This window comes from Callithrix jacchus, chromosome 20 (genome assembly GCF_049354715.1).
Source record: "Callithrix jacchus isolate 240 chromosome 20, calJac240_pri, whole genome shotgun sequence".
Lineage (NCBI taxonomy): Eukaryota > Metazoa > Chordata > Mammalia > Primates > Cebidae > Callithrix > Callithrix jacchus.
Window position 1 is genome coordinate 31,543,198 of NC_133521.1, and position 26,129 is coordinate 31,569,326.

Here is a 26,129-nt window from a genome sequence, read left to right on the forward strand (position 1 = left end):
ATACACAAAAATTAGCTGGGCGTGATGGCGCAGGCCTGTAGTCCCATCTACTTGTGGGGCCCGAGGCAGGAGGATCACTTGACACTACGCTGAGGTTGCAGTGAGCTGAGATCATGTCACTGTATTCCAGCCTGGGTGACAAAGTAAGAGCAAAAAAAAAAAAGAACAAAAGTCAAAGATTATAGGCGGGGTAAAGGGTTCATGCCTACAATCCCAACTACCTGGGAAATTGAGATAGGATTAATTGAGCCCAGGAGTTTGAGACCACCTGGGCGACAACATGACACCATATCTCTACAAAGATAAATAAGCAATAAAGAAATCTTAAAAAAAAAAAAAAAAAAGGTGTTCGGGCTGGGCATGGTGGCTCACACCTGTAATCCCAGCTCTTTGGGAGGCTGAGGCAAGAGAATCACTTGAACCTGGGAGGCAGAGGTTGTGGTCAACCAAGATCACACAGCCTGGGCTACAGCGTGAGACTCTTGTCTCAGAGAAAAAAAAAAAAAAAAGATGTGCATTGTGGTACTATGGGTAACAGCCATGTAGTGGAAATCCCCCATGCCTGTCACTAGAGGAACCAGGAGATAAATGCGGGGACAGCCACACACTGGAAGGACAATGGACAATGTTTCTAGGGCGAGGAAGAAATATGTGTGCTGGACATATCAACATGTCTAACACAGGCTGATCAGTGGAAGAGCAGGTTACATAGTAGTGTGAATAGAATGTTCCCGTTTTTTTAAAAAGAAAAATGGGTTAGTTTATGCAAATAAGAGGCAATATGATAGAATATTCACCAAGCTGCCAGGAATCAGGATCCCAGAGGAGTAGGGATAGAGAGCACTCTTACTTTATACACACACGCCTTTTTAAAATGAGTATATATTTGTCTAATAAGCGGAAAAATACAAATAAAAACAAATCATGATTAGTAAAGCATTTCTCGTAATTATTTTTAAATGTCTTACTTAGCATAATGAATGATGCATACAGCTATAATTTATCCATCCTTACTTATTTTTTGTGTCACGGTCTCGCTCTTTACCCATGCTGGAGTGCAGTGGCAACATTTCAGCTCACGGCAGTCTAAACCCAGGCTTAAGCAATCCTCCTGCCTCAGCCTCCCCAGTAGCTGGGACTACAGGTGCGTGCCACCACAGCCAGTTACGTTTTTTTCTATTTTTATTACAGATGGGGTTTCATCATTTGGCCAGGCTGATCTTGAACTCCTGAGCTCAAGTGATCCACCCACCTCTGCCCCTCAAAGTGCTGGAATTACAGGTGTGAGCCACTGCGCCTGGCCAATCCATCCTTATTCATATGATGTAGGAATCAAAGTACCCTGTAATGTCCACTATTACGGATAAACAGCATAATCAGAGTCTTCCCTTGGTCATAACTTCTATTCCAAACTCTTACTCAGCTCCAGGCCCAGTGTGACACCCCATGGGTAAGAACCAACTACGTGTGTGCTCAGAAACTCACCTGGAGTCTCCTGGCTGCCATGACTGAGTACCAGGAGCCTAAGCAGAGGGAGCATCTGAGAGGAGGAGAAGGCAGGCCCAGGACCCCCTTCATCAGCCCTTGCCTGATGACTCTCTCTCAAGGGGTCAGGATTCACTGACTTCCGTGTTTCTCCCCAAATCTGTAATTTACAAAAGTAGCTGAGCTGTTCATCAGAGAGACAGAGGACTACTTTCTGCTGTGGAGAACAGAGGTGAAAAGGAGAAGGGATGACCAAGGAAGTCTCTGGGTTTCAGAAGGAAGTCGGCCCCAAGGGCAGGAGAAACACTTGTGAAGGGTCCAGTGAAGAGACAGATGGGGGACAGCTCTGGCCTCTCTGCTACTACTTCCCTCGTTCCATCCATGGTGGCAGGGTTCACACCATGTCCCACAAGGCCTCCTCCACATAACCTCCATGTCTACCATTTCTTCAGGAGCTGAAGCTGGTTTCATAATGCCTAGCCAAAATCAGGAGGGGATGCTGGGGCCAGTGAATGCCACTGTGAATAGATTACTATAAAGATGGGGGAAATGCGGCTTTAAAAAAGTGGTGAAAGGACCCAATTTTCCAAAATGCAAAATTTTCCTTCTATTGCCCCCATCATTTGCACACATTTTTGTCAAGTCCAAACATAATTTGAAGTGAGGTAGGTAGTTTCTCTCTCCTTGTGCCGCTGTCCTTGGGGTGATGTCGGGGCCTGTGCCCTGAATGCACTTGTCTCCCGTGCTGGGGCAGTGCCAGGGCTGGCACCAGTGGCTGGTGGAGCTTCTCAGTTGGCTATTTTCTCGATCTCATCCAAATCATCCGTGTCCAATCTTTCTATCTTCTTATCTGGAGAAAAAAATACACAGGTCTCTACCCTGCCTGGGAATATGTCCCCTGAGCAGGGGACAGCAGGGCCCCTAGTCACTGACAGCAACAGTCAGAGCCAAAAGCCCCCAAGCCCAGTCACAGGGGAGCTGTCCTTGGGGTCCCTTGGTCCTGAAGTCTCCAGGTGTGCTCCCTGAGAACTTCCATGTGGTCAGAAAGGCTCTCTCAGAGCTACAGAAGATCCTACCCCTTTCCCCACCCTGCCCCCCTTAGGAAAGGGTGCCAGGCACAGGACCCGCCCCTGGACTCACTAAAATGCTCCTGGATTCTGTTCAGAATGTTCATGCTGTGCTTGCTGTCCACCATGTTCACTGCCAGGCCCCTCTTGCCAAAGCGGCCCGTGCGCCCGATCCGGTGTAGGTAGGTCTCGTTGTCAGGGTTCCCGTCCTTGTCCACGGGAAGATCAAAGTTGATAACGACGGACACTTGTTCAACGTCGATCCCTGCAGAAAGCAGAGTTGGATGCTGAGAGGACCAAGGACAGAAGACAGAAATAACCGTCGTCCACAGGTAGGTCAATGCATACCAACTTTAAATAGTGGGAAAGAATTTCAGACAGGCCAACTCTGGGAACAAGAGAGGGCACATACAAGCAAGGGAGCAGAACCTGGAGGAAAAGAATAGACCTTTGACAGGTGCCAACTAAATTATGAAAGCCGTCAGTAAGCCTCTGGGAGACACAATGTTCTAGAGATGTGCACCCCTGGAAGAGCAGGCTCCGTTCTCTACTGGTCAGATGCCTATACATTTCCTTCCACCAAGTCAGGACGCCTGGCTTCTGTGGGAGTTTTTTTTTTTTGAGACAGTGTCTCTCTGTCGCCCAGGCTGGAGTGCAATGGCGCAATCTTGGCTTACTGCAACCTCTGTCTCCTGGGTTCAAGCGAGTCTCCTGCCTCAGCCTCCCAAGTAGCTGGGACTACCAGCACACACCATCATGCCCGGCTAATTTTTGTACTTTGAGTAGAAACAGGATTTCACCAAGTTGGCCAGAACAGTCTTGAACTCCTGACCTCAGGTGATCCACCTGCCTCAGCCTCCCAAAGTGCTGGGATTACAGGCATGAGCCACTGCATCTGGTCTGTGTAAGTTCTTATCACCTGAGGAAAATCCAAACAGTCTCTCCTAGAAAGGAGTATGTCACCAACTCCATGCTGTATATCCATGTATACAGGAAAGTTGTCACCAACCCCATAACCAACCCCATCCTGTATACAAGGATTTCTGGCTCTAACTGGGCCTGGGACCCCGAGCCTGGCAGACCAGGTGGGACACATCCTCTGCTCACCGCGGGCACACACGTTGGTGGTCACCAGAACTTTCTCTTTGCCCTCTCGGAAGCGCTCAATCACCGCAGCCCTCTGCTCCACCATCATCTCCCCACTCAGCAGAGCCACCTGGTGGCCTTCTTTTGAGAGCTCTGCTGCCAGCCAGCTAGCTGTTTTGCGAGTCTAGAGGAAAAAAACAATTGAGAGATGAAAGTATGTGAGTATATTATTTTTTATTTTTGAGATAGGGTAATCTTAAAACTCCGAGGCTCAAGCCATTGTCCTGCCTTGGCTTCCCAAAGTGCTGGGAGTAAAGGTATGAACCACCACAGTCAGCTGAAGGCATTTTTTATCTGGAAGGCTATACCTGAAACTTAGCAGCTAAAGGCTACATTTATTAAAATTATAAACCAGATATAGTGCAACAGGAAGTAACAATGTCACCTGGGTTGTAATCTTACAAAAGTTTTTGTAGAGCCTGGGCATGGTGGCTCACACCTGTAATCCTAGCACTTTGGGAGGCTAAGGTACATGGATCACTTGAACTCAGGAGTTCAAGACCAGCCTGGGCAACAGGGCGAAACCCTGTCTCTGCTAGGCGTGGTGGGGTGGGCCTGTAAGTCCCGGCTACTTGTGGGGGTTGAGGCAAGAGGATAGCTTGAACCTGGGAGGTCAAGGCTGCAGCGAGCCAAGACTGCACCAATGTACTCCAGCCGGGGCGACAGAATGAGACCCTGTCTCAAAAAAAAAAAAAAAATTATACCACAAAATATTTAACCTAGGGCACAAATATGAGTTGATTTTCTTGGTTTTGCAATAATATATTATCCACAAATAAGAAATAAAGTTCAGGGCCTCTATGTTTAGGCTATGTATGCCTTGGGATATTACGATTACCCACTAAAGGAGAACCTGTCTCTTAAATCTTCACAAACCACTTCTCTTCCCATGGCACCCAGGAACATCCAGTCCTCCTGAGCCCTGCTGGGAGCTGGCTGAGAGGGAGGGGCCAGGCCTGCTGATGCTACTCACATGGCAGAAGATCATGGCTTGAGCAATGGTGATGGCCCCGTAGAGGTTACACAGGGCCTGGAACTTCTCGTCTCTGCTGCTGCACAGGACATAGTACTGTTTGATGGTGTCCAGGGTCTCTTCCTCGCGCTTCAGTTTGATAACGTTTGGGTCTGGGACCACTTTCTGGGCAAACTTCCACACAGAGTCTTCAAAGGTGGCGGAGAAAAGCAGCATCTGGCAGTTCCTGGGCAGCATCCTGCAAGGGAAGGCCCTGGCATGTGGCCCCAGGTGTCCCCGGAAAGCAACAGAAGCACAGCCTCCCCAGCTGGGAGGGTCTAGGTGCCCAGGAAAGCTGACGGGGGAGAAGCATCTCAGGGAGGAGGAGCAGCAGGCCTGGGTTGGGGGTAGGGGTGGGGAAGAGTCCCTAGATCTCCTTTCTCAACCCAGGCTTGGAGGGACTGTGGTTGGTGCTGACATGGAAATGGCCCGTCAAACAAATGCTGCTGAGAATACCAGAGCCAAGACCCAGGCAGAAGCCAGAGGAGGCGTCTGAAGTAAAGGGAGAAGATGCTGCAGAAGAGGAGGCTGAGAAGTCCTCTGCCCTCGAGATCCCTACCTCTGGATGCGGATGCTCTGATCCTGGTGGCCCTGAGTGGCTATCATGACGTCAGCCTCATCCAGAACAAACACCTTGATTTTCTTGGGATCAATGAACTTGAGCTTGGAGCACCAGTCCAGCACGGTCCCAGGGGTACCAATGACAATCTGCTCACTGATCTTCTGGCCTCTTTCCACTGAGGAGACCCAGGTGACTTTCATGGGTATTTCAAAGGCAAAGCCCGCTCTGGAAATCAAAGCCCTGCCCATCCTTCTAGGACTAGGAGAACAAGTTATTTCCAGATCTCAAAACACACATGAGTGTTCCCTTCAGCCTCGGTTTCTTCTGCTGTGAAGTGGCCAGATGACACCTATCTCAGTGCACTGTGTTCAGGATCCAATCCCACACAGCAAACCTTCAATAAGCATCAGTTCCCTTCTGCTTCCTCCTATTATTCAACATCATCCAACTCTTTATGTTTGTTTATTTATTTATTTATTTGGAGACAGGGTGTCACTCTGTTGCCCAGACTAGAGTACAGAGACACAGTCATGGCTCACTGCAACTTTGACCACACAGGCTCATTCAATCCTCCTGGCTCAGTCTCCTAAGTAGATGGGACTACAAGCTGGCACTTCCATGTTTGGCTAATGTTTTCATTTTTTGTCTCACTATGTTGCACAGGCTGGTCTGTGCAACAGATGGGTTCAAGCGATCCTCCCACCCTGGCCTCCCAAAGGGCTGAGATTACAGGTGTCAGCCACTGCACCTGGTCTTGCTTACTTTTAAAGAAAGACAGCTGCTCCCAACCTTCCATCCTCAGTCCTATTAATCGCTCTTTAGTAAGCATGTCCCAGAAGTCTGGATGCCAAATTCAAAACTCTACCTTCTGAGTGAAGAACTGTAGATATTAAGAACCCTGAGCTATGCATGAATTTTTTTTTTTAATCAACCAAAAATCCTATTTTAAGACTGAAAAAGACTGTTAACAAATGAGCAAGTATTCAGGTAGATGTACTTAGAGCAATGCAGTTAGGCTCCAGGGTCAGACTGAATTAGGAAGTTGAATATGGTCATTGCATCTTCAAAATTCAAACTCCCGAACCCCTACCCTGCTCACTGTTCAGGTGTCACCTGCTATACTCACATTTATTGCCTCGAACGGCATAGGCAAGCTTCAGCTCTGGGTAAAATTTGCCCATCTGCTCAATCACGTTTCCTGTTTGAAGCGCCAGCTCGTATGTTGGGGAGAGGCACAGACACTGACAGAAAAGTCATCAAGGATGAGTTTAGGAGAGCCATTTGGTAACAGGCCTGAAAGCACCCAGCCTGCTGATGTTATTAGCACTTGAATAACATAGGGAAGCAGGCCCTCCCACCAGGCCCAGCTTTCAGCTGTAGACCAAAGCCTGCAGCAGGTGGCCCTGGCATGGTGGAGGCCTTTGGAAGCCAATATCTAAGACTGCTGCTTCCGTGCATTCTCCCAGTGTAGGAACTCTCTCTGCTTATACCACAGCCTAAGGTGCCAGAAGCTTCAGATGGCACTATGCTCCCCAGAGCAGGCAACCCACGACACCCAGCCCCGCAAAGCCCTCACCTGGGGGTATCTGTCTGCTGGCTCCACTCGGCTGAGCATGGCCAGGACAAAGGCAGCTGTTTTACCAGTGCCAGACTGAGATTGGGCAATCAGGTTCTGTGGGCTGGATCAAGGAAGAACAGAAATGAAGCTTATATTGGTGAAACTCAGTAACACATCAAAATGTTCTTTCTGAATAGAAGGCAAATTTCCCCCCATGCTTCTCTTACCACCCAGGTTTTCTGCACTGAGCACAAATTACTTTGATACATTTTTTTATGTGCTGTTAAAAAACTGCTTAAATCATAAAGGAAATGATTGTTTGTTTTTTTTTTTTTTTGAGACGGAGTTTCGCTCTTGTTGCCCAGGCTGGAGTGCAATGGCACGATCTCAGCTCACCACAACCTCCGCCTCCTGGGTTCAAGCAATTCTCCTGCCTCAGCCTCCCGAGTACCTGGGACTACAGGCATGCGCCACCATGCCCAGCTAATTTTTGTATTTTTAGTAGAGACGGTGTTTCACCTTGTTGACCAGGATGGTCTCGATCTCTTGACCTCATGATCCACCACCTCGGACTCCCAAAGTGCTGGGATTATAGGCGTGAGCCACCACGCCCGGCCGGAAATGATTGTTTTAAATGGGCTGACACCAAGAAATTCTCATTCTAGCCTCTAGCACAGCTAGGGTACAGTAGTTTTGCACCACAAGGTTCGCAGGAAAATCAAGTGTCCAGAGTATGATCTGTGCCCAGACAAGTCCCCAATGATATTTTTGGCTGAGCCCTGATATACCCCCAGAATTTGGCTGCTTCTGCGTGTGCCTTTCCCCAGCTTTATGGAGAAGATGCCAAGTCAGGTGGATGTTTTACATTCTACTTTATAGGACCCAGCATCATGGGAACAGGTGGCATGTTTGTCACTGAAAAAGAAAAACAGGGCGGGGCACGGTGGCTCATGCCTGTAATCCCACCACTGTGGGAGTTCGAGGTAGGTGGATCACCTGAGGTCAGGAGTTTGAGACCAGCCTCTTCTAAAAATTAGCTGGGGTGGTGCCTGTAATCCCAGCTACTTGGGAGGCTGAGGCAGAATTGCTTGAACGCAGAAGGCAGAGGTTGCAATGAACCAAGACTGCGCCACTGCACTCCAGCTGCGGGACAGAGTAAGACTGTCTTAAAAAAAAAGATAATAGGCTAAGGTGGGCAGATCACTTGAGGAAAGGAGTTTGAGACCAGCTTGGCCAACATGGCAAAACCCTGTCTCTACTAAAAATACAAAATTGGCCAGGCATGGTGGCACAGCCTGTAATCCCAACTACTCAGGAGGCTGAGGCAGGAAAATCACTTGAACCCAGAAGGCAGAGGTTGAAGTAAGCTGCGATTGTACCACTGCACTCCAGCCTGGGCAACAGAGGAGACTCCATCTCAAAAAAAAAAAAAAGAGATAAATTTGTCAGATGCAGTAACACATGCCTGTAATCCCAACACTTTGGGAGGCTAAGGCAGGAGAATTACTTAAGGCAAGGAGCAATGCTCTTTTTCTTTAAAAAAAAAAAAAAATGCTTTTTATGAGACAGAGTCTCACTCTGTCACCCAGTGGTATTATCTCAGCTCACTGCAACCTCCGCCTCCTGGGTTCAAGCGATCCTCCCACCTCAGCCTCTCTAGCAGCTGGGATTAAAGGCATCGGCCACCACACCCAGCTAATTTTTATGTATTTTTGTAGCAATGGGGTTTCACCATGTTGGCCAGGCTGGTCTCAAACTCCTGACCTTAAGTGATATACCTACCTCAGCCTCCCAAACTACAAAAAAAATTTTTTTAAATCAGTGGGGCATGGTGGCACATGCCTATATTCCCAGCTACTCAAGAGGCTGAGAAGTGGGAGGATTCCTTGAGCCCAGGAGGTCAAGGCTGCAGTGGGCTATAACTGCACCACTGCCCTCTAGCCGATGAAACAGTGAGACCCTGTCACAAGAAGCAACCAGAAATAATGATGACTCATCTCAGGATGGCGCTCACTCTGGTTGGGATGGGAGAAAGATGTGGAAGGAGGGGAATTCAGGGGCTTCAACTATCAACTGGACCTGCTTCCTTTCTTGGCAGGATAGGGCTACAGAGGTGTTCTTAGCATTATTCTTTACACCTTTGTGTAGGTCTCAAAAATTGTTTTTTAATTCATTGCAATGTATCAAAATAGAATTTTTCAGGCCAATTTTTTCTTTTTTTTTTTGAGACAAGAGTCTCGCTCTGTCACCCAGGCTGGAATGCCATGGTGCAATCTCAGCTCATGGCAACCTCTGCCTCTGGGGCTCAAGTGATTCTCCTGCCTCAGCCTCCTGAGAAGCTGGAATTACAGGCACATGCCACCACACCAGGCTAATTTTTGTATTTTTAGTAGAAACAGCATTTTGCCATGTTGGCCAGGCTGGATTCGAACTCCTGACTTCAGGTAATCCACCTGCCTTGGTCTCCCAAAGTGCTAGGATTACAGGAGTGAGCCACTGCGCAGAGCTTTAAGCTCAGTTTTTAAGATAGCATAGACTAAAGCACTACCTTTCTCTATCCGTTTCTATTGATAACTGGGAAAGGCAGAAATTCTACCTAACTCCATCTGATTCTTTCTGCAGTTACCCAAGCTGTTTACCTGAAGAAACACGTGGCCCCAAACAGCCTCTTCTGTTCTCAGGCACGAAAATGAAGTTTATGGAAGACTGACTTAATTATGTTGGGAGAGATGTGCTTGGCTCTGCATACTCACGGTTCAGCAAGCATCATGGGTAACGCGTTCTCTTGTATCTTGGATGGTCGGTTGAAGCCCATAGCATAGACTCCCTGGAGCAGCTGTGGTTTCCTAGGAAGCCAGAAAGACAGAGGATGGATGCCTAGAAGCTGGAATTGTTTTAAAGGCCTAGAATCTTATCTTTTTCTATATCTAGTAAGGAATGATAATGCTTCCTACCTCTGTCAGATCTATTTTCCTATGCCTTAAAAAACCCTGTTAAAAACCAAACCAAACCAAGCTACAGCCTTTGCCTAACGAATCTTAATCTGTAACTATTCTACAATTCACAAAATACAGACTGGTTTCTTTTCTCAGAGAAATTAATGCTTTCAGCAGACCCACAAATCTGGCTGGCCTTGGAGGACAAGTATTCCGTGAACACAGTAAGGTAGTGATTATTAATTCATAGCATTAAATAAAATATATCTAAAAATAGGCCAGGTGCAGTGACTCATGCCTGTAATCTCGACACTTTGGGAGGTCAAGGCAGGCTGACTGCTTGAGCCCAAGAGTTCGAGACTAGCCTGGGCAACACAGTGATACACTGTCTCTATAAAAATTACAAAAATTAGCTGGACACACCTGTAGTCCCAGCTACTGAAGAGGCTGAGGTGGAAGGCTCGCTTAAGCTCAGAAGGTCGAGGCTGCGGTAATCTGTGATTGAGCCACTGCACTCCAGCCAGGTGACAGAGTGGGACCATCTCAAAAATAAGCAAATAAATGAAAATAGGCCGGGCGCACTGGCTCATGCCTGTAATTCCAACACTATGAGAGGCCAAGGTGGGTAGGATCAGGAAGTCAGGAGTTCAAGAGTAGCCTGGCCAACACAGAGAAACCCCATCTCTACTAAAAATACAAAGCATTAGCTAGGTGTGGTACCGTGTGACTGTAATCCCAGCTATTCAGGAGGCTGAGGAAGGAGAATCGCTTGAACCAGGGAGGGAGAGATTACAGTGAGCAGAGATTGAGCCACTATACTCCAACCTGAGCAATAGTACAAGACTCCATCTCAAAAAATAATAATAAATGAAAATAAACAACCGGCGGGAGCGGTAGCTTACCTTGGGAGATGAGCTCGACCTTGGGAGGCCAAGGTGGGCGGATCACCTGAGGTCAGGAGTTCGAGACCACCCTGGCCAACATGGTGAAACCCCGTTTTTTTAAAAAAAAAAAAAAAAGAAAAGAAACAATATTGACTATACTCCTAAGATTTAGAAGTCCTTTTGTTCTATGTTCCTTCCAAAGCCAGCTGTCCAAATATTTGGGACTATCAAGAGGTAAGGAAACTGATGGGCTGGGTGTCGTAGCTCACTCCTGTAATTGTGTAGCACTTTGGGATACCTAGGTGGGAGGACTGTTTGAGGAGTCCAGAAGTTCAAGACTGGCCTGGGCAACATAATGAGACTCTGTCTCCAAAAAACAAAATGAAACAAAAACCAAAAATGAGCTGGCCATGGTGGCATGCACCAGTAGTCCTAGTTACTTGGGAGGTTGAGGCAGGAGGATCACCTGAGCCTAAGAGTTCGAGACTATAGTGAGCTATGATTGCATCACCCCACTCAGGGCTGGGCAACAAAGTCAGGTTATCTCTTTTTAAAAAATGGCCAGGCTGGCACAGTGGCTCACACCTGTAATCCCAGCACTTTGGGAGGCCAAGGCGGGTGGATCACAAGGTCAGGAGTTTAAGACCAGACTGGCCAACATGGTAAAACCCCATTTCTACTAAAAAATACACAAATTAGCTGGGCATGGTGGCTCGCGCCTATAATCTCAGCTACTTGGGAGGCTGAGGTAGGAGAATTGCCTGAACTGGGACCCAAGAGTAGGAGGTTGAAGTGAGCCAAGATGGTGCCACTGCACTCCAGCCTGGGCTACAGAGCGAGAAAAAGGTGTGCAGTGGCTCACACCTGTAATCTCAGCACTTTGGGAGGCCAAGGTGGGTAGATCATGAGGTCAGGAGTTCTAGACCAGCCTGGCCAACATGGCAAAACCCTATCTCTACTAAAAACACAAAAAATTAGCCGGGTGTGGTAGCGGGTGCCTGTAATCCCAGCTACTCAGGAGGCTGGGGCAGGAGGAAAAAAAAAATTCCTTTTTTTTTTGAGACAGAATCTCGCTCTGTTGCCCAGGCTGCAGTGCAGTGGCGCAATCTCAGCTCACTGCCACATCCCCGTCCCAGGTTCAAGCAATTCTGTGCCTCAGCCTCCAGAGTAGCTGGGATGATAGGCACCCGCCACCACACCTGGCTAATTTTTAAATTTTTAGTAGAGATGGGGTTTCACCATCTTGGCCAAGCTGGTCTTGAACTCCAATCTTGTGATCCACCCGCCTCGGCCCCCCAAAGTGCTGGGATTACAGGCGTGAGCCACCATGCCAGGACTTTTTTTTTTTTGACACAGAGCCCCACTCTTGTTGCCCAGGCTGGAGTGCAGTGGCAGGATATCAACTCACTGCAACCTCCACATCCCAGGTTCAAACAATTCTCCTGTCTCAGCCTTTGGAGTAGAGTAGCTGGGATTACAGGCTCACACCACCATGCCTGGCTAATTTTTGTATTTTTAGTAGAGACGGAGTTTTACCATGTTGGCCAGGTTGGTCTCGAACTCCTAACCTCAGGTGATCCACCTGCCTCTCAGCCTCCCAAAGTGCTAGGATTATAGGCTTGAGCCATAGCACCCAGCCAGAAAAAAGAAAACTGATGAAGCCAGTTTCTAGTAGCTGAAAAACAGTAAATAGTTAAAGGTGGTTCGATTAACCTACTAACCTTTACAAATGCTCAGATTCACTTACGTCTAATCAAAATAAACAGACAAGCACTAACTACTTCTTTTTTTTAATAGAGACGATCTCACTCTGTCATCCAGGCTGGAGTGCAGTTGTGTGATTTGGGCTCAATATGACTGACACCTCCCGGGCCTCAAGAGATCCTCCCACCTCAGCTCCTCAAGTAGCTGGGACTGCAGGCACGTGCCAGCATACCCCGCTAACTTTTTAAAAAAATTTTTTGTAGAGGTGTGGTTTCACCGTGTTGCCCAGGCTGGTCTTGAACTTCTGAGCTCAAGAGATCCCCTTGCCTAGGCCTCCCAAAGTGCTGGGATACAAGCATGAGCCACTGCACCTGGACACCAACTTCTTATGTAAGCAGCGACACAAAAATCATCCATTTAAGTTGCTCTTACATTGCATTTACAACAAGCTCTCTGCTACCTCTAAATTGACAGGATGTTTAAGAAAAATCATACTAGATTGTTTCTAAAGAAAAGGCAACCCAACTGTTTTCTAAGCCTTCCTTGGAGTTTAGCAGGCTCTCTAAAAGGCAAGTTGTGGTGTATGTTGGTTCTCAGACACAAAAAAACTCTAAAAACACTATCTTTTGTTTTCCATTTGGGAGAAAATGCTGTGACACTTGGCAGCTTCTGATATGGTTGCCAAGGAAACAAAGTCACTACTTAATTGGGACTCAAATGATCCAACAGCTTCCACTGACTCAGTTTTCTTTGATTTTGCAGATTAAATCAAATATTTTAAGTACAAAGCAGACCAACTATATTAGGTGACCCTGATTTCATTCTTTGATTCCTTTTCCCACCAACAAATAAATCAGACAAAATCTGCCTTTTACAGAGGACAATTCATCAATGGTTACACTGAGAGCTCATGTCGCCTAAATGAAAGGAACGTAAAAAGCCCATTGGAAGAGCAAACTATCACTCTGAGGAAATAATACCGCATGTCTACCTGCCATGAAACAACTTAGGAATAGAAGTAGAGATGACAGATTTGGTGAATAAAGCCCTTGACAGAAGAAACACATAAAAAAGATAATTTTCTAAGAATTGTTTTTTTTTTCTTTTGAGACAGAGTTTCTCGCTCTTGTTGCCCAAGGTGAAGTGCTGGAGTGCAATGGCATAAGCTCAACTCATTGCAACCTCTGCTTCCTGGTTCAAGCAATTCTCCTACCTCAGCTTCCTGAGTAGCTGGGACTACAGGCGTGTGCCACTATGCCCAGCTAATTTTTTTGTACTTTTAGTAGAGATGGGGTTTCACCATTTTGGCCAGTATGGTCTCAGACTCCTGACCTCAGGTGATCTGCCCGCCTCAGCCTCCCAAACTGCTAGGATTACAGGTGTGAGCCACTGCACCCAACTATAAGTGAATTTTTAAACAGTCACACTTTAAGTCAGGAATGGTGGCTCATGCCTGTAATCCCAGCACTTTGGGAGGCCAAGGCAGGCAGATCACCTGAGGTCAGGAGTTCAAGACAAGCCTGGGCAACATGGTGAAACCTCATCTCTATTTTTTTTTTTGAGATGGAGTTTCGCTCGTTACCCAGGCTGGAGTGCAATGGCGTGATCTCGGCTCACCGCAACCTCCACCTCCTGGGTTCAGGCAATTCTCCTGCCTCAGCCTCCTGAGTAGCTGGGATTACAGACATGCGCCACCATGCCCAGCTAATTTTTTGTATTTTTAGTAGAGACGGGGTTTCACCACATTGACCAGGATGGTCTCCATCTCTTGACCTCGTGATCCACCCACCTCGGCCTCCCAAAGTGCTGGGATTACAGGCTTGAGCCACCGCGCCTGGCCCCTCATCTCTATTTTAAAAGAAAATTGTTATTGGGCCAGGTGCAGAGGCTCACACCTGTAATCCTAGCAATTTTGGAGGCTGAGGCAGGAGAACTGTTTGAGGACAGGAGTTCAAGACCAACCTGGTCAACACAGTGACACCGTATCTCTATTTTAAAAAAATAATAATAAAAAATAAGGGCCAGGTTCGGTGGCTCATGCCCGTAATCCCAGCACTTTGGGAGGCTGAGGCGGGCAGATCATGAGGTCAGCAGTTCGAGACCAGCCTGGCCAATATGGTGAAACCAAATCTCTAATAAAAATACAAAAATTAGCCAGGCATGGTGGCACTCGCCTGTAGTCCCAGCTACTGGGGAAGCTGAGGCAGAAGAATCGCTTGAACCTGGGAGGTGGAGGTTATAGCCAGCCAAGATCATGCCACTGCACTCCAGCCTGGGTGACAGAGCAAGATTCCATCTCAAAAAATAAACAAACAAATAAGCCTGGGCACCTTCGCTCATGCCTGTAATCCCAACAGCCTAGGAGGCTGAGGCGGGCAGATCACTCGAGGCCTGGAGTTTGAGACCAGCCTGGTCAACATGGTGAAACCTGTCTCTATTAAAAATACCAAAATTAGCCAGGGGTGGTGGCTCATGTCTGTAATCTCAACTACATTAGAGGCTAAGGCATGAGAATCGCTTGACCCCGGAAGGCAGAGGTTGCAGTGAGCCAAGATTGCGCCACTGTGCTCCAGCCTGGGCAACAGAGTGAGACTCAGTCTCAAAAGTAATAAATAAATAGAAAAAAAAAAAAAATTCTCCTTCAAGATTACTTAACTAGTTAACTTTCTTGTTTTAAGTGTTTCTTACTCAGCAGTAATACCTGAAAGGAATGTGGCCTCTATTTGTCGACAGTGGGCATGCTATAGATTTTGCTGAACTAAGGCAAAGAATCCACTGATTCCACATTTTTTTTTTTTTTTTTTTTTTGAGAGTTTCAACTCTTGTTGCTCAGGCAGGAGTGCAATGGCACGATCTTGGTTCACTGCAACCTCTGCCTCATGGGTTCAAGCATTTTTCCTACCTCAGCCTTCCCGGGATCACAGACACGTGCCACCACGCTGGGCTATTTTTGTAGTTTTAGTAAAGACAGGGTTTCTCCATTGTTGGTCAGGCTGGTCTCGAACTCCTGACCTCAGGTGATCTGCCCGCCTCAGCCTCCCAAAGTGCTGAAATTACAGGCACAAGCCACCATGCCTGGCCGATTCCACCACATTCTTATTCATCAGCTACTTTCTATGAATGTGATCCTGGCAGGCAAGAATAGTAGGTAGATCTTGTGTTCCTCATAACACCCAGTACTGTGGCAGGTATATAACACAATGATCCACACTTGATCCTCTTTACTAATTTACTGAAGAAAACCAAAAACGTAGTATGACCTTTGGTACTTTCCACTGAGATACATGAAATTCAAGCTCTTTTGATGGATTTTTTTTTTTTGAGACAGAGTCTTGGTCTGTTGCCAGTCGCCAGGCTGGAGTACAGTGGTACAATCTCGGCTCACTAAAACCTCCGCCTCCCGGGTTCAAGCAACTCTCCTGCCCCAGCTTCTCAAGTAGCTGGGACTACAGGTACGCATCACCAAGTCCGTCTAATTTTTGTATTTTAGTAGAGACAGGATTTCACTATGTTGGCCAGGATGGTCTCAATCTCTTGACCTTGTGATCTGACTGCCTTGGCTTCCCAAAGTGCTGGGATTACAGGCGTGAGCCACCGCACCCTGCCCCAGATTTTTTTTAAAAGCAGATGAACTGTTCTTAAGACCATAAACCCTGTATCTAACAAAAAGGCTTACCTATTTTTTTTTTAGACAAAGTCTTGCTCTGTTGCCAGGCTGGAGTGCAGTGGCGTAACCTTGGCTCACTGCAACCTCTGCCTCCCAGATTCAAGTGATTCTCCTGCCTCAACCTACTGAGTAGCTGGGATTACAGGCCCAAGTCACCATGCCCAGCTAATTTTTGTATTTTCAGTAGAGATGGGGTTTCACCATGTCGGTCAGGCTGGTCTTGAACTACTGACCTCGTGAGCCACCTGCCTCGATCTCCCAAAGCGCTGGGATTACAGGCGTGAGCCACCATGCCCAGCCTTTTTTTTTTTTTTTTAACCAAATAGCACATATTCTCACTTAAGGGCTTACCTAATCAGAAATGTTCCTGACATCCAGAAATCACCTGTCAGCCACTATTTTACTGAAAGTTCTAAGAGCATAAAAGAAATAAGACTTTTAGCTATGATGAATAAATTTGAGGCATTAAAAAATTCCTACCAAGAGCACAGGGTAGCCAAGACACAAAGGTGGGTGATTAAACTGCAAATTTTTTGTACTTTTTGACTTATGAATCATGTGACTTCTTTCCAAAGAAGAAAATACACTAACTTTGTAAAAGTAAAATTATCACAAGAATCTCTGAGATGCTAAGTTTTATTGGGGAAGAGACTGGCAAGGAAAAGCTGTTGAAAGGAGCAAATACTCACAGCCGAAGCTCTTCGAAAGACTTCACTGAGTACAGGGGGGAGTTTGGATCCCGCTGGAGGACTTCCACTTGGTTTGTGTTATCGACAAGGTTGCTTCTGATCAGCTTGTTGAGTAAGGACTGGGCAGCTCTGTCCTCTGTCAGGAAGAAACCAGTAGATCTTCACACTCATCTGGCAAACCCCACCCTAATGAAGCCACTCATTCTCCTTCTCTACACTAGCACCTGCGCAGTCAAGTATGGCTGGAGAAAAACCACCACACTGACAGGTCTCACTTTATTTTAGAGATGGGGTCTCACTGTCATCCAGGCTGGAGTACAGTGGTATAATCATAGCTCACTGTAGCCTAGAATTGCTGGGCTCAGGTGATCCTCCCACCTCAGCCTCCCAAGTAGCTGGGAGTCCAGGTGTGCCCTACCACACACAACTCATTCTGAAATCTTTTGTAGAGATAGGGTCTCACTACGTTACCCTCAACATAGTGAGGTAAGTCTCAAACTCCTGGCCTCAAGCAATCCTCCCATCTGGACCTCCCACAGTGTTGGGATTACAGGCGTGAACCACTGTATCAGGCCTTGTTTGGTTCTCCTCCTCGCACTGACAGGTCCTTCTCTGATTCCTCTCATCTCCTGGATCTTATTGGGGTGCCTCTGGCTCCAGGAAGGCAAGCCCTGGGTCATACTGTCTCTTGCCAAGTGCATCCAAGAGTAGTTACCTTTCTCCTCTTCATCTGTTTTCTCGGCAGTGGTACTGGTTTTGATAATACCTACACAAGAAAACAGTTGTCATAATTAGAAAGGCAAATATGAGAACCACCTAAAATATGAGACAATATAAATAAATACATTGAAATTTATCTTATTTATGTATTAGACAGAGTTTTCCTCTTGTCGCCCATGCTGGAGTGCAATGGCGAGATCTCAGCTCACTGCTCTGCCTCCTGGGTTCAAGCATTTCTACCACCTCAACCTCCTAAGTAGCTGGGATTACAGGCACACATCACCACACGCAGCCAGTTTGTATATTTTTAGTAGAGACGGGCTTTACCATGTTGCCCAGGCTGGTCTTGAACTCCTGACCTAAATCAAGTGATCCGCCCACCTCAGCCTCCCAAAGTGCTGGGATTACAGGCGTGAGCCACCGCGCCCAGACTGAAATGTATTTTAAGTAATTAAAATATCAATAGTTGGTATTTCTTTATGTTTAGTGAATTTTTACATTTTGAATTTTTTTTTTTTTTTGAGACCGAGTCTCCCTCTGTTGCCTAGGCTAAAGTGCAGTGGCGAAATCAAAGCTCACTACAACCTCAACCTCCTGGGCTCAAGTGATCGTCCCACGTACGTGCATGCCATCACATCCTCCTGCCTCAGCCTCCTGAGTAGCTAGCACTACAGGCAAGCACCACTATTCCCAGCTCATTTTTAAAGAAACTTTTTTTGTAGGGATGGGTCTTGCCATGTTGCTCAGGCTGGTCTCAAATTCCTGGCCTCAAGTAATCCTCTTGTCTTGGCCTCCCAAAGCACTAGGATTAGTGGCCTGAACTACTGTACCCAGCTGAAAATTTTAAAATTTTAGAAATTTTAACTAATTTCAGACAGATCAGAGTATGTTACCTCTTACTAACCCTAATTTAAAATACAGCCTTATTAGCAAACATAGTCTACCATTTTTTACCTATCAGTTTGGCAAATTCTAAAAGTTTGACTATGAACTCTATGATGAGGTTGTAGGGAAACACTTTCATTCTTGCTGATAGAAATATTGATATAATACTTAAGGAGAATAATTTGAAAATAATAGGGCCGGGTGTGGTCAGGAGAGGTCAGGAGTTTGAGACCCGCCTGACCAACATGGAGGAACCCCGTCTTTACTAAGTAAAGTATAAAATTAGCCAGGTGTGGTGGCGCATGCCTATAATCCCAGCTACTCGGAAGGCTGAGGCAGGAGAACTGCTTGAACCCAAGAGGCAGAGGTTGCGGTGAGCCAAGATCAAGCCATTGCACTCCTGACTGGGTCTCAAAAAAAAAAAAAAAAAGAAAAGAAAAAGAAAAAACTGCATATCCACATAGCTTTCACCTAGCAAATCCATTTTTGGAGAATCTAACCTACAAAATACTTGCATACATGTAAAAAAGAGCTAAATTCACAGTTATTCCATAAAGCATTATTTGTAATAACAAAAGAATGGGACCAACCCAAACATCTATGATTGCTTAAAAAATCATAGTATATGTTCTGTTGGACAATGTGTTTCACTAAAAAAAAAGAAAAAAAATCATGGTATATCGACACAATGCAGTATCACATAATCACAAAAGACAAAAGGGGCCAGACATGGTGGCCCACACATGTAATCCCAGCTACTCAGGAGGCTGAGGCAAGCGGATCACCTGGGGTCAGGAGTCTCCCTCTGTAGAGGTGAAACCCTGTCTCTACAAAATGAGCTGGGCATGATGGCAGGTGCCTGTAATCCCAGCTACTCAGGAGGCTGAGGCAGGAGAATCTCTTGAACCAGGGAGGCAGAGGTTGCACTGAGCTGAGATTATACCATTGCACTCCAGCCTGGGTGACAGAGGAAAACTTCACCTCAAAAACAAACAAAAAAGATAGGGAGGAAATTATATGGAAAGCTTGCCAAATTATATTGCTGAGTGAAAAAAACAGGTGTACTATATGTATCATGCCACCTTTTGGTTGAGAGAGAGAGAGAGAATATGATAATCTACACTTATATTTGCTTTGCACAAAGTCTTTGGAAGAATATTAAAAATCCATGAACAGTGGCTATTTATGGGATAGGATGGTGTTATGATCTGAACTGCGTGTACCCCAATCTCATATACTCAAGTCCTAACCAGGACCTCAGAATGTGACCTTATTTTGAAACAGGGTTGCTACACCTGTAACTAATTAAGATGAGGTCACTACGGTGGGCCCTAATCCTTATACCTTATTATCTTTTCTGAGTTTTGAACCCAGATTCACTGCTCATGCAGGATCTGGATTTTAATTTAAAAAAATAAAATTAGGGGCCAGGTGTGGTGGCTCACACCTGTAATCCCAGCACTTTGAGAGGCCAAGGCAGGTGGATCACAAGGTCAGGAGTTCGAGACCAGCCTGACCAACATGGAAAAACCCTGTCTCTACTAAAAATACCGAAAAAAAAAAAAAAAAAAAAGGTAAAAAATTAGGTGGGCGTGGTGGCACGTGCCTGTAATCCCAGCTACTCGGGAGGTTGAGGCAGGAGAACAGCTTGAACCTGGGAGGCAGAAGTTGCAGTGAGCAGAGATAGAGCCACTGTACTCCAGCCTGGGCAAAAGAGTGAGACTCTGTCTCAAAAAAATAAATAGAAAATTTAAAAAATAGGCCAGGCTCGGTGGCTCAAACCTGTAATCCCAGCACTTTGGGAGGCTGAGGTGGGTGGATCACGAGGTCAAGAGATTGAGACCATCCTGGTCAACATGGTGAAACCGTCTCTACTAAAAATACAAAAAATTAGCTGGGCATGGCGGTGCATGCCTGTAATCCCAGCTATTCAGGAGGCTGAGGCAGGAGAATTGCCTGAACCCAGGAGGTGCAGGTTGCAGTGAGCCGAGATCGTGCCATTGCACTCCAGCCTGGGTAACAAGAGCGAAACTCTGTCTCAAAAAAAAAAAAGAAAAAGAAAAAAAGAAATAAAATAAAATAAGGCCAGGTACAGTGACTCAGGCCTGTAATCTCAGCACTGTGGGAGGCAGAGGCAGGCAGATCGCTTGAGCCCAGGAGGTCGAGACTAGCCTGGGCAATGTGACAAAACCCTCTACTAAAATTATAAAAAATTAGATAGGTGTGGTGGTGGACAGACACCTGTAGTCCTAACTACTTGGGAGGCTGAGGTGGGAGGATCTCTTGAGCCTGGGTGGCAGACGTTGCAGTAAGCTAAGATCACACCACTGCACTCTAGCCTACAACAGAGTGAGACCCTGTCTCAAATAAAATGTTTAAAATTTGGTGAGAAAAAGATTTTTTAATTTAAAATTTGCCAAAATATTATCAAATGAACAGCAGTACAATTCAACAGAGACAGTATAATCCAACAGACTCTTAATTTTAATAAGTGATAAAATGTAAGGCCGGGCGCGGTGGCTCAAGCCTGTAATCCCAGCACTTTGGGAGGCCGAGGCGGGTGGATCACGAGGTCAAGAGATCGAGACCATCCTGGTCAACATGGTGAAACCCCGTCTCTACCAAAAATACAAAAAAATTAGCTGGGCATGGTGGCATGTGCCTGTAATTCCAGCTACTCAGGAGGTTGAAGCAGGAGAATTGCCTGAACCCAGGAGGCGGAGGTTGCGGTGAGCCGAGATCGCACCATTGCACTCCAGTCTGGGTAACAAGAGCAAAACTCCGTCTCAAAAAAATAAAATAAAATAAATGATAAAATGTGAAAAATTAATATATCCCTTCAATAACAAAAACTAATTTATTTGCTTGTAAATAGCTAAAGGTTACACTAAATGACAGCTCTCTGTACAATGCAGCTATGAGTGCAAAGCAGCCACCCAGATGGAACTGTTTTCTAGCTTGTAGTTACTAGTGACTCACCATTGGTATCTGCTTTGACTTTCTCTTCCTTGATCTGCAAATTGGTCATCTGAATAGGAATACAAGAAAACAGAGTTAAGCAAATGACCCAATAAAAGGAAGGTCCCTAAGAGAAACTTCCTAGTAACAGTCTAGTCTGAAACTTTCAGCACCAGTATTCAGGGAGTTGGTTTGTTCCCTCAAAGCAGAATTGCTGAAAGTCTGTGTGAAAACACCATTTCAAGTATCTTCAACAGCTTTAAAACAAGAGGAGGGGCGGACTAAATATAATGGGGGAGGGGGGAAGTCTTAGAAAACCTCAACCTCTGCTTCTCTCCCAACTCAAGTTCTTTATTCACTTTCTGAGACAAGGTCTCACTCTGTCACCTAGACTGGAGTGCAGTGGCACGATCATGGCTCACTATACCCTCAACCTGCTGGGTTCTAGCAATCCTCTCACCTCAGGCTCCCTAGTAGCTGGGACCACAGGTGTGGACCACCATGCCTACTTGAACTCAAACTCCTGGGTTCAAGCAATCCTCCCATCTTGGCCTCCCAAAGCACTGGGATTACAGGTGCAAGCCACTGCACCAGCCTTCTGTCATTTTCATTAGTTACCTCTATACTAGATAGCAGAGCCATATAATAACCTAAGACCATGAATCATTTATTAAGTGAAGGTACACAAGTCTACGTGGCGGAAAAAAAGGTCTTCTCCAACTATAAGGAAGCATTTATTTACACCAGCGTTCTGATAAACTGAATGCTTAGAGCCAGACACCAAATATGTTTAGGCCTATATTCTTGATATTCATATTACAAACAAGGTTAGGGGCACAGATTTAACAAGGTTTGAAACCAGTTATCAGTAACTGTCTTTCAGAGATCTGATGCTAAACACTACATTTTAATCTCCAGAGTGCAAGGATCATGCCCTTGATAATGCTTTGTAATTTCTTTGTGGAAACTGCCAGTTTTCTACCTGACCTGCTCCTTCCCCTGAACTCCAGTGCCATCTTTCCAAATGCCTGATGAGTACTGTGCAGAAGAGAACACAGCAGGCCTGACCACTGTCCTCAGGAAAGCCTGCTTGCAAGGTTGGCCCTTGGCTGTCACCTGGGAACTTGGACTTTGGGAGGGTTCCCACCATTCCTATAACTGATTAGAGGGGGTCATCTGCCTCAACTGTTTGTAAAAACATGTAAGGTTTATGCTACACACCCGTGTTCCTTCTGGAAGTCTGGAATTCCGGGACATGCTACGCCCAGGGTGACTACATTACAGGCACCCAATAAAAGCCCCAAGTAGAGTCTCTAACGAGCTTCCCTGACACTACTTCATATGTGCTGTTACATTTGCTACTGGAACAATTCAGCACACTCTGTGGACTCCACTGGGAGATAACTTGGAGGTTTGCCTGGTTTCCTCTGGACTTAGCCCATGAGCCTTTTTCTTCCACTAATTTTGGTTTGTATCTTTTCACTATAATAAATCATAGCTTTGAGTACAACTACGTACTGAGTCCTGTGAGTTCTCCTAACAAATCATGAAACCTGGACGTCTCTTGGGGACTCCCGCAACAGGTACTTATCAAGAAGTCTCCTTCTCTTAAATTCAGAACAGCCAAACCTGAACTCAGCATTCCCTTTTTTTTTCTTTTTTTTTTTGAAACAGGGTCTCACTCTGTCACCCATGCTGGAGTGCAGTGGTGTGATCACAGCTCACTGCAGCCATCTCCTCCCTAGGCTCAGGTGATCCTCTCACCTCAGCCTCCTGAGTAGCTGGGACTACAGAAGTGCTCCACCAACACACCCAGCTAATTTTTTGTTTATTTTTGTAGAAACTGAGTTTCATCGTGTTGCCCACACTGGTCTTGAACTCCTGGGTTCAAGTGATCTGCCTGCCTCAGTCTCCCAAAGTCCTAGGATTACAGGTGTGAGCCACCGTGCCCAGCCTTCACCATTCTTCTTTTTTTTTGAGACAGAGTCTTGTTCAGTAGCCCAGGCTGGAGTGCAGTGGCATGATCTCAGTTCACTGCAACCTCCGCCTCCACCTCTACCCTCCCAGGTTCAAGCAATTCTCATGCCTCAGCCTCCTGAGTAGCTGGGATTGACAGGTGCTCACTACCACACCCAGCTAATTTATGTATTTTTAGTAGAGAGACAGGGTTTCACCATGTTGGTCAGGCTGATCTCAAACTCTTGATCTCAAGTGATCTGCCTGCCTTGGCCTCCCGAAGTGTTAAGATCACAGGTGTGAGCTACCATGCCCGCCGCCTTCATTCACCATTCTATCCAATGTGCCCTTCCTTCCACTTTCCCATTCCTCTTATTGGGACAGTAGTAATACCAATAGAATCCAGGTTGAAAACAGAAAACTTTGGCTTTCTCTCCCTTCTCTCCTTTATTATGTTAGCAAGTCCTACCCATTCTACCTTCATATCTCTTATGTCCATCCCCTCATTTTTACTTCCACTGCCCAACACAGGCCCTCTATCTAGGGGCTATCAGAATAATTTCCACACAGATATTTCTGTTAGCCATCACTTCTAACATACTCTGTTCTCTGTAGTTCAATAAATCTTGCCAGCCCTAAGATCTAATCCTGTCAATGTCCCTTTCAAAAATCCCCATACCGACTGGGCGAGGTGGCTCACACCTGTAATCCCAGCATTTTGGGAGGAGGAGGCAGGCATATCACCTGAGGTCATAAGTTCGAGACTAGCCTGACTAACATGTAGAAACCCTGTCTCTACTAAAAATACAAAATTAGCCGGGCATGGTGGTACATGCCTGTAATCCCAGCTACTCGGGAGGCTGAGGCAGGAGAATCACTTGAACCTGGGAGGCAGAGGTTGAGGTGAGCGGAGATGGCACTGTTGCACTCCAGCCCGGGTAATAAGACCGAAATTCCCTCTTAAAAAAAAAAAAAAGAAAACCCATGCTGGGCTCAGTGCAGTGGGTCATACCTGTAATTCCAGCACTTTGGGAGGCAGAGATCGGCAGATTGCTGGAGCCTAGGAGTTAGAGACTGGCCTGGGCAACATAATGAGACCTCATCTCTCTTTTTTTTTTTTTGGAGACGGAGTTTCGCTCTTGTTACCCAGGCTGGAGTGCAATGGCGCGATCTCGGCTCACCGTAACCTCCGCCTCCTGGGTTCAGGCAATTCTCCTGCCTCAGCCTCCTGAGTAGCTGGGATTACAGGCACGCGCCACCATGCCCAGCTAATTTTTTGTATTTTTAGTAGAGACATTTAGTTTCACCATGTTGACCAGCATGGTCTGGATCCCTTGACCTCGTGATCCACCCGCCTCGGCCTCCCAAAGTGTTGGGATTACAGACATGAGCCACCGCGCCCGGCGGAGACCTCACCTCTTAAAAAGAGATTAAAAGGGCCAGGTGCAGTGGCTCACGCCTGTAATCCCAGCATTTTAGGAGGCTGAGATGGGTGGATCACCTGAGGCCAGGAGTCTGACCAATATGGTGAAACGCCCTCTCTACTTAAAAAGAAAAATTAAAAAAAATTAGCCGGCCGTGGTGGTGCGCGCCTTTAGTCCCAGCTATTCTGGAGGCTTAAACAGGAGAACCGCTTGAACCAGGCAGGTAGAAATTGCAGTGAGCCGAGATCGCGCCACTGCACTCCAGCCTGGGAGACAGAGCGAGACTCTGTCTCAAAAATGAAGAGTTACATAAGACTTGAGACTATTAAAAAACCAACAGTCCATTAACACTAAACAAACCAAAACTTTAGGTCTTAGATATAAGAACAAAAAAAAAAAAACAAAAAAAAACAGTGTACGCTGTAATTACATTCCAGTTAAATGAAAATTATTAAAGAACAAGTATATGAAACTGTCACTTTAAACATCAATGAAACGATGTGCAGTGCCTCCTTGCAACATCTGCAGTAGACTGAGCTATTAAATCTAAAAGCGAATCTGTTATTCTGCAAAGAGCAATAAACTGTCAACCACGTTAAGCATGGATCTAAGAAATGTTAAATACAGAGTAGCACAGAAACATCCAAAGAATAGTTGCTTAATGAAAAAGAATCCGCATCTAAACTTGCCTTTCCTTACTATCGTCTGAGGAGGAGGTCAACAGAGGAATGACAGCATACATAGTGGGGCGAATTTACCAAAGGATGAAGTCCCTAACCAGCCCAGATGGGGATAAAAAGCTCGACATTAGATTCGTTAGCCTCACGAGCAAATCAAGGGCAAGTGCCCCAGCAAACTCCAGGAGCGCGTTGACCAGAGGCCTGCCCAACCCGGGAAGCTCCCTGAGCTTTAAGCAGATTCCGCTTGGGCCCCTGCTACATCCTCCCCGCCTGGAGCTGAAGCCACTGACCGACTTTACAGCCGCTTCCTGTTCATCCACCGCCAGGGCCCACGAGTCGGTGGCCATAGTCCCGGACAAGGGAGACCCACTTGTGAAAATATGAGCCGCACCGCGCCCCAGCGCCGACCCTAAGCCCGCCACCAGCACGAGAAAGCACCCCACGCGGACCGGAAGTAGCGATGAGCACAGGTGACGTCAGTTCCCACTGGCGTGCAACGTCATCATTTTGCGCGGCGCCGGCCTCACCCCTCCCTTCGTACGCAAACCCCTTGCTTTTTCCTCACCTTTCTCCATCGCACGTCGTAATTTTTTTCTTTCTTTCTTTTTTCTTTCTTCCTCTTTTTCTTTCTCTCTTTCTTTTTTCTTTCTTCTCTTTCTTTCTTCTTTTTTTTATTTGAGAAGAGTTTCGGTCTTGTCGCTTGGTGCGATCTCGGTCCACTGCAACCTCTAACTTCCGGGTTCAAGCGATTCTCCTGCTTCAGCCTCCCCAGTAGCTGGAATTATAGGCGCCCGCT

The 26,129-nt window shown here is 46.4% G+C and overlaps 1 protein-coding gene across 1 annotated transcript; it reads right to left on the reverse strand.

Moving 5' to 3' along the window:
* Window positions 1–866: 866 nt before the first annotated feature.
* Window positions 867–25,801, reverse strand: LOC100414615 (ATP-dependent RNA helicase DDX19A). The gene is made up of 12 exons (XM_002761138.7): window positions 25,624–25,801; window positions 21,295–21,343; window positions 17,426–17,476; window positions 16,711–16,846; window positions 9,584–9,676; window positions 6,849–6,951; window positions 6,399–6,513; window positions 5,270–5,447; window positions 4,672–4,909; window positions 3,660–3,822; window positions 2,626–2,817; window positions 867–2,335 (listed from the first exon to the last, which is right to left on the reverse strand). The coding sequence occupies exons 1-12, from the start codon at window positions 25,678–25,680 to the stop codon at window positions 2,274–2,276; spliced, it is 1,437 nt and encodes a 478-aa protein (XP_002761184.1). The 5' UTR covers window positions 25,681–25,801; the 3' UTR covers window positions 867–2,273.
* Window positions 25,802–26,129: the final 328 nt, after the last annotated feature.

Excerpts from the sequence above, each read along its gene's own strand:
- LOC100414615 (XM_002761138.7), bottom strand. The coding sequence starts at position 25,680 with ATGGCCACCGACTCGTGGGCCCTGGCGGTGGATGAACAGGAAGCGGCT. Across the intron at positions 17,477-21,294 it reads AGTCAAAGCAGATACCAATG|GTATTATCAAAACCAGTACC; the intron begins GTGAGTCACTAG and ends TTTCTTGTGTAG. Across the intron at positions 16,847-17,425 it reads AACAGATGAAGAGGAGAAAG|AGGACAGAGCTGCCCAGTCC; the intron begins GTAACTACTCTT and ends TCTTCCTGACAG.